The sequence below is a fragment of the Pelodiscus sinensis genome, chromosome 19, assembly GCF_049634645.1.
Source record: "Pelodiscus sinensis isolate JC-2024 chromosome 19, ASM4963464v1, whole genome shotgun sequence".
In the NCBI taxonomy this organism is placed as follows: Eukaryota; Metazoa; Chordata; order Testudines; family Trionychidae; genus Pelodiscus; species Pelodiscus sinensis.
The window spans coordinates 6,331,188-6,347,208 of NC_134729.1; the positions used below are offsets into that span (position 1 = coordinate 6,331,188).

The 16,021-nt window shown below is 42.4% G+C and overlaps 1 protein-coding gene across 2 annotated transcripts in view; it reads left to right on the plus strand.

Annotated features, from left to right (window-relative positions):
* LIMA1 (LIM domain and actin binding 1) overlaps positions 1–16,021 on the plus strand; it is a 49,981-nt gene that overhangs the window by 18,774 nt on the left and 15,186 nt on the right. The window contains exons 3-6 of one of the 2 annotated variants that reach the window (XM_075902053.1): positions 3,527–3,572; positions 6,383–6,844; positions 11,757–11,865; positions 12,338–12,492. In XM_075902053.1, the coding sequence (XP_075758168.1) occupies positions 3,527–3,572; positions 6,383–6,844; positions 11,757–11,865; positions 12,338–12,492 (772 nt within the window). The remainder of the gene's footprint in view (positions 1–3,526; positions 3,573–6,382; positions 6,845–11,756; positions 11,866–12,337; positions 12,493–16,021) is intronic. The other variant, XM_025188714.2, reaches the window with a different exon arrangement.

Genomic DNA, 16,021 nt, shown 5'->3' on the forward strand with positions numbered 1-16,021 from the left:
GGTTTTTAAGTCTTGGTTTGACAAAGCCCTGGCTGCCAGGATTTAGTTGGGATGGGTCCTGCTTTTAGCTGGGGATTGGACTCAATGACCTTCTGAAGTCTCTTCTATCCCTGTGATTCTATGAATTCTTATTGGCTGCAATTCCCAGCCTATAGGAGCTGTGAAACTGGCACATAGGATAAGGGCAGCACATGAAGTCCCTCCACCTAGGAGTCTGAGGGATTTGTTGCCACTTCTGTGAGTGGCACAGAGCCAGGTAGGGAACTTGCCAGGCCTGCCAATGTGTTTTATAAGGGCCTGTTAGTGGTGTTGAAAGGAGCTGCCAGGCTCCCTTTTGACTGTATGTTTTGGTCAAAAACTGGACTCTTGGCACTCTTAACGTCATTTCATCAGCCAAGTAAAATTAGCCTTCAGATACCAGCCTGCCTGTTCCCTGCAAATCTCTCTACCTCAACCAAGCTCTTTGGCTTTTTATCTGAGAATTGGGTGACCTGCCAATGATCATGTGATCACTGACATAAAATCAGTCATGTGGCAGGCAGCTATTAGAAATAGGGCAAAGCCAGCTCACTCAAAGGGCTGCCCCACACACTCACCCACAGTCAGTGTGTTTTCTCCTGTATATCTTTGTTTCCTATCTAGTAGGAGGCAGAGCAGCAGGGGACTCCCGCTGTTTGTTGCTCCCTTCAGTTCTGTGCCTGGCATGGAGGAGCTATGTTGAGAAGATAAGCTTGGTAGCACAGAACACCCTGATTCCCAAAGACTTGGGCCAGCATAACTACATCAGCACAGGCTAGCACTTGTGTGGTTTTTCTTCTGTCCTGCAGAATGGAAGCTACTTGAATGGATTGGGAATATGTGAGCAACCCAGATTTCCTGTTCTGAGGGCATGTCTTTGCTGTGGGATGGCTCAACTGGGTAGCTATTGATCTAGCGGGGGGGGTGTCAGTTTATCACATCTGGTATAGATGGAGCTGTCCCATCCATAGGACAGTTTGGAGTGGCCGCCCCAGCCTTGCAATTTGGGGGTCCATGCAACAGCTGCTTTGACCGTCTTATGGATGGGACCCATAGGGCCCCCCAAAGCACTAAACCTGCAGCAGCTCTAACCCCAAGGCAACTCCGCTTGCTGTCACCACAGTGAAATGGAGCTCTGCGGGCTGGTAGATGGATGGTGGATCGGACTGTTGGGTCACTCCAGCTCCTGTGTAGGGGGCAAACCCTGCTGCTGCCCCGTGCCAGGCCACCTGGTAATCTCATGTTACTCTGGAGGAGGGGGTTTCAAGCATGGAATGTAATGGGAGGGCCAGAGGAGGTGGAGCAGCAGCATTGCTAGGAAAAAGGGATGGAATAAAGGTGAGGCAAGAACAAAGCACAGATGTGATAAATCGAACGCAGATGACTCTCCCATTGACCGTGGTACTCAGTGAGAAGTGCTGAGGGAGAGCGCATCTCCAGTCAACACACCACACAAGTAGATCTAAGTATGTGGACTTGAGCTAGGTTGTTAATGTAGCTGAAGTTGTGTAACTCTAGATTGATCTCCTGTGGTAGTGTGGATCAGCCCTTAGACCAGGGCTACTCAACTTTGGAAGCCCCGGGGGCCACAGTGATACTCACAGCACGTGCCGAGGGCCGCAACTTAAGTGTCATTGCACATACATGGAAATATATATGTAAATAGCTTCTCTCACATAGTGCCCCTGGCACACCCGACAACACCTCCCTAGGGGCTAGAAACGCCGACACCCTGTACCCGTCTGTTCAGCCAGCCCATCCGCTTGCAACTTTCAGTGCTCTTCCCCACCTGGGAGATGGCTCGCCGTTGTGGGGCATGTTCCTAATGGAGGCCGTGTTCAAAGGATCCCACCCGCAGGCTGCGTATTGAGCCCCCACGTAAACCCAAACCGCACCATGGGCCACAAACAAATGGACCGCGGGCTGCATGTTGAGTAGCCCTGCCTTAGACTAACAAAGCAGAGAGAAGGAGAAACCTCCCATGCAAGATGCACAAATTCAGCTTTCAGTGTAAACAAATACCTTAATACAAACATTAGCGGCAGAGCACAATTATATGTGGAGACGTAAGAGATTATTTCTTCTAATGGATTAGTCCACCAGATAAGGTTTAGTCATGGGGGTGGCACCAACAGTTATTTCAAGTGCTGTGAATTTTTATAATGTCTTTTCAAAATCTGCTAATGTCAACAAGTTACAGCCAGTAAGTGACAACTTGACCTTAAAAGTAAATCTGCCAACAGAGTTGTGATTTAACTTTAAAAAGCCCTCAAGAACCTGCTCAGAGGCTGGAGAATAAATAGGATGATTTGCAAAGCCGAAGAGATAATACAACCAATCTGTTCTTAGGTTACTTAAGCATCTTTGAGCCTCAGACCCCAAGCAGTCAAGAGATATAAGTGTTTGATTCCAATGATACAATGACATGGATGTTACCACAGGACAGCTGGAGTTGTAAGGTTCCTGAACTGTACACTGGGGAACTCCAAGGCAGACTATAAATGTACTCAAATGTACTTTCTGAAAAGTAGAACTTGAATGACTATAAATAAAGATGTATGTTACTACAATATAGTGTTGGGAAAACGTGCTTGTCTTTTTAGAGAGCCCAAATAAACTTTAGTTTTTGCAACAACCCGAGCATGATCTTTTAGCTATGGTTCTGTCAGTCCAGGGCAATGAAGTGTGGCATGGTTCTGAGTTTTTAATGGCTTTACAAGATAATGGGTTTTAAATCTCTTAAGAGTTTTATTACTCAAAAGAAAATATCCTTGTACCATTTTGCATTAGGGATGTGAAGGACTAGTTGACTAGCTGACAGGATAGTCGACTAGTCGCTTCCTCCTACCCCTTGCTGCCTCTATCAGATAGAGGCAGCAAGGGGGATGGGAGAAAAGGGGGGCTACTTCAAAGCAGCAGTGCCGCATGGAGCCTGTGGTCAGCTGCTCCGTGTGGCGCTGCCGCTTCGAATGCTGCGTGGAGCTGGCCATCAGGCTCCTCACAGCATTTCAATGTGACAGCGCTGCATGGAGCTTGGGATCAGCTGGGGACTCCCCAGTTGACCCTGGGCTCTGTGTGGCGCTGCCACTTTGAAACACTGCCACGGTGTCAAAGTAGCAGCGCTGCACAGAACCCAGAATCAGTGGGGGGAGTCCCTCTGCTCCTCCTTCCCCTGCCCCCGGGCTTCAGCGCTTTCAAGTGTAGCAACAGCATTAGGGCTGCAGCTAACTTCAAAGGTGAAGATGCCCTATCCACTAATGGAATAGACAATGGGATTAGCCAGTTACCTGATACTTAACATCCTTATTTTGCATTGTTTGTACATGTCTTTTACCCTTTGTTTCCATGACACTCAACCAGCCATACCTTTATGTGTTCAAAAGGTTCAGTTTTTGTTCCAGAGGTCTGGAAAGGAGTATCTTTGATGCCAGGTCAATGTTCTCCCACCAAGAGATTTGGGACTTGAAATCCATATAAATCTCTGGGTTTTTTCCCACTTTCCCAAAAGGTATCAGAAGGCAGCTGAAGAAGCTACTGCAGAGAAAAAAAAAAATGTAAGTATGACCCTTCTAGAATTAGAAGCTGCATTTAATCAAGGGCTAATTTCCAGAGACTGTTGCTCTTCAGGGTAGCTAAACAACCCATCCTTGCTGTGAGGTGTTTTTATACCTTGTTTTGGCTTACATACAGTGTTTACCTTTTGTCACTAAGGCTATGTCTGCCATCTTTTGTTGGCAGAGACTATGCAAATGCAGCGCTGATTAGCATTTTGTTGTGCTTCATTTGCATAATCTAGTCAAGCCATTTTTGCGCAAGGGTGTATGTGCAAAAACAAGCACTGTGGACATCTCTTTTTTGCGCAAAACCCCTTTTTGCACAAGATTCTTATGCCTCCGTGTGCAAAAATGGCTTGAATAGATTATACAAATGAAGCATGAAAAAATGCTAATCGGTGCTTCATTTGCCAGCAAAAGGCAACAGTGTAGACAAAGCTAAGGGCCTGCATTTGGCCTGTCTTTTTCCTCTACCTTCACCTCCCCATTCTGCGTTGACTGAAGCACAAGGAAGTCTAGTGACTTGCCCAAGGTCACATACTGAATCCTCAGTTCGCTTCTAAGTAGAAGCCACAATGCAGCTGGCTCGGAGTCTCAGTTCCAGTGACAAAACATGAATGGCCACCTCGTGTTCTGAGCTGTAGGCAGCTGTATGGTTTTTCTTGTTTGCTTGCTTTTTAATCTAAACTTTGAAGCTTAAAGAGAAGCTATCAGCTTCCAATAGTTCTAATTTATCTTCCTTTCTAACTGCAGAATTCATTTAGGGAGCCCTTCTCTGAAGTAGATTTAAAATCCTTTGGACTTAACATGCCTCAGCAGAGAGACATTTCGGAGAGGTAGCCATGTGTATTCTCTATTTGCAAAAACTAGGAGTCCTGTGGCTCTTGAGACTCTCAGATTTATTAGGGCCTAAGTTTGCCCACTTAATCAGATGAATTGGAATGGAAGCTAGAGAGGCGCGCACGTGTGTGTGTACACACGCAAGCACACCAAAAAAAAAATTTACTTATTAAGTGTAGAACCAGTGTTAATGAGTCTAATCAATTCAGAGTAGATGTGGCTCCAAGCAGCTGATGGAGAGGTGTGAATATCAGTTGCTTTTGTAGTGATTTAACCAGTTTAAATCTTTATTCAAGCTTAATTTGCAAGTTAATTCCAGTGGGTTTTTGATGATGCACTTAATGAGTATTAAGGAGTATGGTGGCTATCAAATGTATTAGGGCATAAGCTTTCGTTATTATGTAGGTTAGTAGTTCGAGGTTAAAACGTTTTGTTTAAACCTATTTTTAATTATAGAAAGTTGTGAAGTACTTTGTAGGATGTGATCTTTGAGTTAATAGGGAAGAAAGCCAGCTCACTACTGGAAGCTATTGCATCACTCGTATGGGCAGGACAAAGCAGAGCCAAAGCCCAAAATGACTCCTGGCATGATGCATGCCAGAACTCTGTATGCTGCAGTGCACCTAGGATCCAAGGAAACTCTTAACTGCAGGAACATCAGTGTCTAATTCTATTATGAAAACCATTCACACAGCATACCTTTTTTTACCTTTTCAATCCATTGTAATCTTTTCCCTACAACTTTGGTATTTTAAATGAGCAAATAAACTGATCTTTTCCTGGAGTTTACAGGGATTCTAGTTAGTTTGTAAAGAAGCGTTCAGAATGTGACTAGTAGAGTAATGGGGTGAGACTTAAATCCCAGTATAGCTGCTAATCCTGTTTAATTCCTTAAAGCCTAGCAGACCTGTTCTACTTGCAGATAGTTTCACTTATGGTAGGATCCATAAGAAGCAGACTGCAAAAATGCAATGCTGGCAGGTATTGAATGTGAATTTCCCAAATGTGGGGTTCTGTTGTCTGTATGTGTGGTAAGCCGAAGTAGTTAGAACATGGGTTCCCAAACTTGAGGGGGGGTGCCAAAATTCCGGTCGGGGTGGGTGGGTGTGTGTGTGTGTGTGTGTGTGTGTGTGCACACGCGGGGCAGCCCAGCCTCCCCCCTCCCCACCAAGTTTTGCTTTTTTTAAAACAAATTTTTTAAGTTTTTTTGCTCAACAAGTTTAGTTACTATTTTTTGGGGGGGGAGGGGAGGCATGTGAGGGTTTTTCAGAAATCAAAAAGGGGCATGATGCCGAAAAGTTTGTTAGAAAGTCCTTTAATCGGAGAATATGATCAGATTTTATAAATGGATGCAAAAGAATTGTAATGTGTTTAATTTGTTTTGGGTGGTGTAAAAATACTGTGTTCTGAGGCCTGTTGGCCCTGAAATGCTGCTACTAACTGAAAGTAGAAATGCATAAATCCAAAACCATAGAGGCTTCTGAAAGATAATCTTTAGCTCTTGGAAGAGAGAGCTAATTGTTCTCCCTGCTTGCCTTAGAGCAGATGGAAAACATTGCAACGTTCTGCATAGCGCCCCTCCACTGCCTTTCATGTGGCTGCTTTTTTCCCCATTGTTAACATAATTCTCTCATTCTAAAAGCCTGTATGTTAATTGTTAGATTTCCTTAGTGCACTGATTCAGGCCATTTGTGTCTCATTTAACTCTCATTCGATCCTGAGTCCTTTTTTTTCCTTATAAGGCCATCATGTTTGATCACTTCCTGCTGCAGCGCTTCATTTTTTCTCTTCTCTTCCCTCCCCTATCCTAGATGATTTCTCCATGTGGCACAGTTGTAACTGTTCACAGCTGTCTGAAAGAGCAGCAGGCTAAGATCAGCACTGAGCTTTTACTTCCTTTTGTGTAAAAAGGAAGTGCCTTAATGCTGCATCTGACAGTTTGACTGGCATTAACTTCTTATTCTTTTTAGAACACAGAAAATCTTCCTCCTCTTTTTAGAAGGGGGACTCTGAGTGTGTTGAAGAAGAAGTGGGAGAATCCAGTATCGGGAACAGAGTCTCTGAAGGAAGACCTACAAAGCAACTGTACTGAGGTTAGGCAGAAGGTCGTCAATTTGAGTGTTGGAGTAGAAAGCAACCCTGCCTCTGTAGCAGAAACGGACCAAATGTCCAGGGTCTATACTAGATCTCCACTCCGATCGCCTTCTGGAGCTTCTGGCCAACTGCAGTATCCAAGAGTTGACAGCAAGGAGACCAAGAGCCATAAACTGGAGAGTGGCAAAATGGAAAATGGTGTAAGAGAATCCAGACAAGAAGTAGGCAAACCTGAGGCCAGTGAAAACCCAGACTCTCCAGGGAAGATAGAGAAATATAGCATTCCACTAAACAAACTAAAGATGATGTTTGAGAAGGGTGATTCAACTCAAACAAAGGTAAGGATTGTATAAGAAGCTAAAAATTAACTGCCTCCCAGGCATCTGAAAATGTTTTGCAGGAGAATGGTTCAGAGCTATTAACTGTACGAATGGCACTTTTATTCATTACTGAAGCTGAAAAAATGTATCTTGAGGTGCTTGGTGCTAAAATCTTTATGGATGTCTGACTTTCCATGTATGCAGTCTTGTAGCTGTGTTGGTTCTAGGGTTTTAGACAAGATGGGTTAAGTAATACCATTTTTATTGGACTAGCTTTTGTTGGTGAGAGACAAGCTTTGAACTTTCCCTGGGTATTCAAAGCTTGGTTTTTTTTGGACCAACAGAAATTGGGCCAATGAAAGGTATTCTATCTCTCACCTTGACTCACTGACTTGGTTTGCAGTTATGCAAAAGCAGGGAATTCTCTTTTTAGCATGGTAATCTGGAAGGGATAGATTATTTCTCTTTTTTTTTTTTCTGGATTCAATAAAAACACAGATTGGATTATTTATGTAAATTATTCTTTTTAAAGCAAGATGGAGTTGATGGCTGTTTCGTTTCTTTTATGGCAGTGAGATCTCTAAACATGAATTGTAGCAAGAAAAACTTATTACACTCTTCACAAAGTGAGCATAACACCCGCTGCTGTGGGGCAGGAAGGTCTGCCAAAATTACAGGGAAAGTCTAAGGGCTATTATATTGAACTGAAACTCCATCTCTTTGCTGTTCTTGCCTATATATCTTAATGTTTCTTATCAAAGAAAATCTTCTCCCAGGGAAAACAGCTTGATGAGCTCCTGCCTCTACTAGTTTTGACTTGCAAAGCACAGGGCTTGTATTTTCCTACAACTGTTCATGAAATTTGATACTGCGTGTGGACTGCAGATTGTGTCCCCAGGGAGAATTGCTTAACTAGAAAATTAGTTGCATATGCCAGTGACTTACAATAGAGTCCTGGGGCCTTGATACTAGTGGAATCTCCAGTTTTCTCTCAGTTTCTTAGATTTGGGGCTTTATTTTACTCAGGAAGATTTTATTAGCTCACTCAGTAAAACAAAGCAAGATCTTGGACCGGGAAGTTATTTATTTCAGATATAAAATGAATGGCATCTTGGGGTTCAGAATCTTTGGCTTGAGATGAATTTTTACCTGAATATGAGCATTCAGACTTGTTTGTCACCGTAATAGTTTAAATCTGAGTTCTTAGTCTTCATTCACATTTTATAAAATCTGACTCTATCCTTATGATGCCAATTAACAAGGAGCAGTAGCAAGAAGTGACTTTGATTTCTTCTCAGGAATTATGGGAACTTGTGCCCACGGGCTTGAGCACACCAGAAATCCACAGGAAAGTGCCAATTTTCCAGGGAAACTTGAGTAACTATATTTGAGTAGGACAGGGAGGAAGTGTGATTGAGCTGACCAAATGACTGATCTCTTTAACAGCTGGAATTGTTCATAGATAACTCCTTATTTGAAATTCTGTCACAGAAACCAAGCTATGCAGAAACCACAGAGGCAGCATAGAGACACATTTTTGTTTCATTAAAGTAGAGATCAGATTAAGAAGTCTGAGTAACTACAAAATGCAATGTGCTCATTTCTGTAATACAACGGTTCACCCCTTAAATTGATGGTCTTGACACACTCTCTCTCTCTGCCTCCTTGTATCCTCACCTACATCTGTTTGTAGAAACAGACTATCCAGACTCAAAGGAACAAAAATGTGTCTGGATTAAATTTTGGCCAGGAATGCTGCACAAGCCCCAGTTCTTCTTTTCTATTAAGATTTGGGTTCAGATTCTGAATCTCGGAAGCAAGACAAATTTTTATTGTATCTTTAGGAAGAAACTATCTTTAAACTACTTTGTAGTTGCCTGCTTGAGAAGAGGGTCTGAACCAAAAGACCATCTTTCCTTTATTACTGGCTTTAATGTCTCAAGTCTTAAACAATTTCAAAGATACTTCCAGGCACACAAGTGCAAGCAGAAGAAGAAAGGGGAACCATAACCTGAAACTTTCGGATTGTGTTAAGATATGTTTGAGGCAGAAACATTTGTTTTCTTTTTGACATTGTTAATCTTGCTAGGAAGTGATTTGTATTCTTATGGTACAATATAAGTTAGATGTGATTTTCCCACAGCAAGATTGAGTTGTTGGTCAAAGGAACAAATGAAATGGAAATGCTGCACATGCAGCATCTTTTATGCAAAAACCTTGGGGCTTTCCGGAGATTGGAGTAGGGGTTTTATTGGTTCGGGTTTTTTGCTTACCTCATGTCAGTTCTGGGAAAAGTGAGATGCTACAAAGTCTCAAAGAACAAGTTTAAAAAAGGTTAATTTTTCTTCTGCACCTATATGTAGATTGTATGCTCCTTGGGGCTGAGAGGAGGTCTGGTTGAAGGATAGACGGTACACTGTGATTTCATGCATAATGGAATCAATCCCAACTCTTGGGAGTATTTTGTGCAATCTGTTAAAATTAAGAAGGAATTTTACCTTACTGAAGCCTCAAAAAAAACTTAGTTAGCTCTTTATTTGTTTGTTGACGTATTTAGTCTACATAATCTGAGTGAAGATTTCGGAGAAAGCTTGCTGATATCAATTCCAGTCTGCTGACAGAAAGGAGGATGGGATGTGGGGAATAGGGAGAGGAGGAGGAAACCACCAATTAGGGAACTCAAGAAAGCTTCTAGATTTACACATCTCTGTTGTTAAAAAGGATTGCTTGTCTAAAAAGATGAAAAGAGAAAATGTTGTCTAGTCTTCAGTCCCAGACCGTAAGGTTTTAGGCATTTTGGAGTGTTGGCTCAGTGTGATGGTGGATAGGGGGACTCAACAAGAACACGCAAACAATCTAGGGAAGGACTAAGTAGTCTTCAAGTTCCTAGAAGTGGGTAGATTTCATTTGGGTGTGTATCAGTACCTTCATCAGAAGAAAAGGCTCAGTAAAACACTTTTACAGTAAGCATCATTACCAATTTCCTAAATTATGGAAACAATTTCTACCCTTGCTAATGGAAAACAAGGGATTTTCCAACTACATTTTCCTTTCTGTGTGAAGTTTCTCTTCTGTGTGATGAAGAGGCTTGGTGGGGTGTGGTGGTTGTTTTTGTTTGTTTGGGGGAGGGGGGAGAGAAATTGAGGATTTTACAATACAGCTCTGTTAGTATAAAACTGGAATTTCTATCACTCTGGTGACCAGCAAATGAGAAACTTGTTGGAATCAGGAAAAGAAATGTGTGGTCAGAGTATCTTGCCAAACCTTTTCCCGTCTGGATGAATTTCCAGAAGGCTCTGAGACTTAACTCTTTCTGAGAAGAAAATTCTGGTCACTTCTTGTTGGTTTTTATTGATTGACCTTCAGCTGTGAAAATATATCTGATCTTCGTACAAGCAAACAAAACTCTGCACTGGGGGTGTTAAATTGCAGTTCATCAGCTAATCGAGTAGTAGATGGAATTTCGATCAACCAATCAGTAAGTTGATGGGGGGAGGCGATCACTGCCCCCACTGCAACTCTCGAGTTTAAATGTAGTAAGAGCTCACTTCTGCACAGCACAGAGCATTCACAGGAACTGTTGACTTTTATCATTATTGGATTCTTCTTATTGTGTACTAAAGTTTGTATAGGAAGCCATTTGAGGATTGATTGCAGCAAATATGGAACACTCGGTCATAAGAATGGCCATACTGGGTCACATCAGTAGTCCATCTAGCTCCTATCCTGTTTTCCAACAGTGGCCAATGTCAGACGCTTTAGAGGGAACAAAGCAAAAATTGAACCATCCACCCAGTCCCGGTGTCTGACAGAGGCTTTGGGACAGACAGAACTTGGGTTCTATCCCTAACCATCTTGGCTAATGGTCACTTCTGGATCTAACCTCCAGAAACTTAATTCTTTTTTTGACGTTATGATTTTGGCCTTCACAACATCCCACGGTAGCATGTTCCACAGGCTGACTTGGGTTGTGTAAAGTAGTACTTAACTTCCGTTTGCTTTTAAAACCTGCTGCTTATTAATTACATCAGATGACCCCCAATTCTTCTGTTGTGACAAGATAAATCACATTTCTTTAGTCACTTTGTCCATGCTAGTCATGATTTTATAGACCTCTTATATCCTTTTCTTAGGAAACTCTTTTTTTAATCCGAAAAGTCCCAGTTTTATTCATTTCTCCTCATATGAAACCTATTCCATACTACTTTGTTGTTGTTGCCCTTCTCTGTATCTTTTTTCCAATTCTAATAACTTGTTTTAGAAGGAATGAGCAGAACTGCATGCTATATTCAAGGTGTGGGTGCAACATGCCTTTGTATAGGGGCATTACGTCCAGAATCCCAACCATGTGGTTGGTGGTGATCCTGGTGAAACTGAGGAGCTTTCTGTCCAGCACCAAACTCTTGTCAAGGCAGCTGGCCTCCCAGACCTAATGTGGGGCTCAGCCTGACTTGAATAGATTGTGATATCAAACAAGGCTGTAGTTATCTACTAACATTTTTGTTCTCCTTTACAGCTACTGAACAGTAATTCTCGTATATTGCTATCTTGAAACCTGGATATTTTTGTTTTTAGTCTCACATATGATTGTTACTGAGCTTGTAAACTGTTAATTTATAAAATGGGATTAGTGCTTATATATCTCCTTCCCTGGACATCTAGTTTGTTGCATATGTACTGGAGATGAGCATCTAATCTAAGTTTTGTATTTCTGTGGCATTCTAATTGCCTTTTACAATCAAAAGACATCTATGGACATATCTGAGAGGTCACCTTGTGACCAGACTTGATAATGCTTAATTAGGACATCATTTGTTAGATTTGTTTAGTCCAGTAAAGATGTGCTAGTGATACCTATGCATCTCCAGGATTATGCACAACAATCTCTGTCTTGTTCAGAGAGCTCATAGGTGAATTTTGTCTTTAACAGAGTTTTCGGGACCGGAGTAGGACTGCAAGTAGCAGGAGAATCTCTGAAAACAGCTTCTCTTCAGAGGACCTTGACATCAGCTCTGGAGAGAGGAGCTGCAATGCTTCAGGTTGGTAGTCCAGAGCCATTTGGGCCTGTGCATTAGTGTAAGTCTCTTTGGTGCACGTGAAAGGAAGGAAGGAAATGGAATGCCTTCCATTTGAGGCTCTTGGATAGTGTGGCCATTGAGCACTGGACTGGGACTCAAAGGAGCTGGGTTCTTATTCCCTACTCTGCCACTGCACTGCTGGATGACCTTGGGCAAGTCACATCACCTGTTCCTCCATCTCTAAAATGGGAATAATGATACTGTTCTCCTTTGTAAATTGCTTTGATTTACTGATAACCACTAGATAATAGCTAGGAATTATTGATAACCTTTATGAACACTGTAATCTACACTTTTTTACATAATATCCTTGTGTCTGGTATTCGTCTCCCTGAAAGTGGAAGAAGAGACTTGAACAGCTTTGTACTGAAGGCTTTACTGTTAATGCTCCACTTATGAAAGTTACTCTAACCATGTAATTTCCTTGTTGCAGATCACGTCATGTGTAGCTCTCCAACACTGAACTCAGACAAGCCAGAGAGTAGAAGAAACCTGGAGATGCCTCTCCTGACAGAAACGTCAATAAAGGATAGACTGGCAAAGTATCAGGCAGCTGTGTCCAGGCAAGGCAGCTCCATAGGCCATATGGTACGTCTGTCTGTTGTATCTATTATGCAGTGGGTGTCATATTGTTATAGCCCTGAGGCTAGCAAATGGTTCTGATGAAAACTAGTGATGTTATGGACTAGTTGACTATCCGATAAGCAAATGCTTATCGGATAGTCAGTTGACTCGTCGATTTCCCCTCCCCATGCCCCTTCTGCCTCTATCAGAGGCAGCAAAAGGGGGGGAAAGAGGGTATTTCAAAGTGGCAGCGCCACACAGCTGATCCCGGGGTCAGCTGGGGACTCCAGCTGATCCCTGGTTCCAGCGCAGCATTTCCATACAACCTGGGATCAGCTGGGGAGTCCCCCACTGACCCCGAGCTCCATATGGTGCTGCCACTTTGAAATGCACAAGAACCCCCGCTGGGGACTCTTGTACATTTCAAAGCTGGCATGCTCCAGGCTACAGACGCATTCCTCCTAGAGAGGGCTCTTGTGCATTTCAAAAGAGGAATGCAGAAGTGCCTGTCGAGTAGTGGATGGAAATAGATGATAGATGGAAATTCCATCCACTGCTCAACTAGTAAAATAACCGTTAGTTGACATCCTTAATGTAAACTAAGCTATTTACATGTAATGTTACCCTGGTAGAAGAGAACAGAGCATTCATTATCTCGCTTGGAACTGAAAGCTGTCTTGTGTTCTGAAGAATTGAAAAACTGCAGCAAAAGATGTGTACTTGCCCCTTCCTGAAATAAGATACTTTCTAAAGACCCAACTGGTGATATGTTATCTGAAAGCCCTCCATTGAAATGCAGCTGGCACCATTTCTTTTTCTGCATGTCTGTAGCACTCTGTATCTGAGGAACTCTGTGTGCTTCACAAGCACTAATGAACTGTAATCTTATGAACCTTCTGTGATTTAGGGGAAAGTGAGGCACAATGAAATGAAGTGACTTACCTGAAGTGATAAATGCAGTTCAGACCTCCTGAGACACAGTCCTGTGCTTTTTAACCAGCCTTCTTCCCCTTTGCAACTATTCCTCTTCAAATCCTTTTTTCCTCATCTTTGTTTAAACTCAGTCTGCGTTGTGTTTTTTAAAACCAGCGCTCCCTTAGTTGGCCAGATAACTGAACAGAAAGCGAGAAGCTAGTGAATCACAGCAAGCTGTATTCTAGTTAAAGCAACAGCAAGAGTCTAAGATTGTGGGTCAGAAAGAAGAGGTGTGTCAGTTGGAACTATTAGCTGCTTTGTTTAATGTTAGACATTTTTGTTGATTTTTATGTCCTTTCTAGCCAGACAGATACATTCCAAGTAGATGACACTATTCTAGAGAGGGAAACTAGACTGGCAACTTTGGCCCCCAGTGTTGAAGAGTCTCCAAATTAAACATGGGAAGTGCTTGTGGTTCTTAGAAGTGTCTACAGCTAGAGATGTATTTTGCTGCTGGAACAGCCCAATCCAAGCAGAAGGCATTTCTCCTTGCCATATGCAGTGTGGGTCTAATTCTCAAGCCCTTGGGCAGTAATTGAAGTAACTTAATGGTGTGAGCTGAAAGTAATCGCACCAGTTTACCAAATCTCCTTAACTGCTAATAGCTGATTTTATTTAGTTCATGCTTCCCTCTGTTAGTTGCTAAATAGCCTTTTCCAATTAGTAACAGAGATGGCTGGAGTTCACTGACTAGCATTCCCTAGAAGCCAGTAACCAGCCAGTTGACCATATGGGCTCCTTCAGGTCTTGTTCACAGTCAAGTCCAAACCACCCCAGCTGTTCTAGCCTGGCTTGGTGTCCCATTGTGAGCAGAGCTTATTTGAATGCCCCTGCTGACCGAGTCTAGATTCTATGCTATATAACTATCCTCAGTAACTCCCTGCAGGTTTGTTTTATGGCCTCTTAACGATGATTGTAGCTAAGTGTGGATGCAAATAGCTACAACTACAGCAGTGTTTGCAGTGGTTTTCAAATAACCCAATGGAAGCTATGGCTCTTATTCTTTGGCAGAATCTATGACCACTATCCTCCTGCTATGAATTCCTTGTACTCTCCACTGTCAGGAAGCACAATGGGTCTTGCTGCTGTGGGAGTGTACAATTTGTGCTTCATCCCGTATGTCTCCAGCTGAAGTACTGGTAAAATGTTAAAGCCGGGTCCAGGCCTATCTATGCTACAAAAAGGCATGATTAATCTTTTTTTGTGGGGGAGAGTTCTTTTGAGGGTTGTCTGTTGTGTAGACAGCACCTGATCAAGACTAAGCATCTTGTATATTTTCTTCTGTTGCAAGTGTGATAACATCCCTTCAGAACACTGCAAGAATTACTTATTTCTAAAGACCTGTCATTAAACACAAAGGTTCAAGAAGATAGATACGAGCATATTTTCAAGAAAGATGTGGAGAAATTGGAGAGGGTCAAGAGAAGAGCAACAAGAATGATTAAAGGTCTAGAGAACATGACCTATGGAGGAAGGATAAAAGAACTGGGTTTGTTTAGTTTAGAAAAGAGAAGATTGAGGGGGAACATAATATCAGTTTTCAAGTATCTAAAAGGGTGTCATAAGGAGGAGGGAGAAAACTTGTTCATCTTGACCTCTGGGGATAGAACAAGAAGCAATGGGCTAAAACTGCAGCAAGGGAGATTTAGGTTGGACATTAGGAAAAAGTTCCTAACTGTCAGGGTAGTCAGACACTGTAATAAATTGCCCAGGGAGGTTGTGGAATCTCCATCTCTGGAGATATTTAAGAGTAGGTTAGATAAATGTCTATCTGGGATGGTCAAGACAGTATTTGGTCCTGCCATGAGGGCAGGGGACTGGACTTGATGACCTCTCAAGATCCCTTCCAGTCCTAGTATTCTATGATTCTATATCTCATGGTCCTTATTTTTTTTTCCAAGGCCTTTTGCAGTTGATGCTTGACGACTTCTTTTCCCTGCTACCAAAAGGCTGTCTCATGAAAGGCATGAGCTCTGCATTGCCACAGTGTCTACCAATTAATCGGCAAAAGAATCATGAGATTTCTCTGGGTTTTTTTTAAAGATGAAAATTTGGAAGACTTTTCTGTAAAACTTTCCTGAAATGAGACTTGCTTTGAGAGAGAAATGAAGTTTGTCACATGGGTGGCTGGCATGTGTTGGAGATATGATAGAACTCACTTATATGGAGAATGATTTCTCACTTTCCTAGTGCATTAGAGAATAATACAGGTTCCTTGCCCTGAAGTGCTTGACCCAAATAAAAAATGGGGCAGCATTTCAGGTAAGGCAAGTTTTGGAATTAAGTCCTGTGGGCACCTTAAAGACTAACAGATTTATTTATTTGGTCATAAGCTTTCGTGGATAAAAAACATTTTATTGGGTGCATATTTTTGTAGATACAGACTAACCCAGTGACCCATCTGAGACTTGTCAGGAAAGAAAGAGTTGTTTTGAAGGAAAGGTTCTTGGTGCAAAGGTATCTTGATACAGGCAGTCCCCGAGTTACGTGGATCCAACTTATGTCGGATCCACAGTTACGAACGGGGTCCGTCTCCCTGGTCTCCAGCAGACCAGGGAGAGGAAGCAAAGCGGCGGAG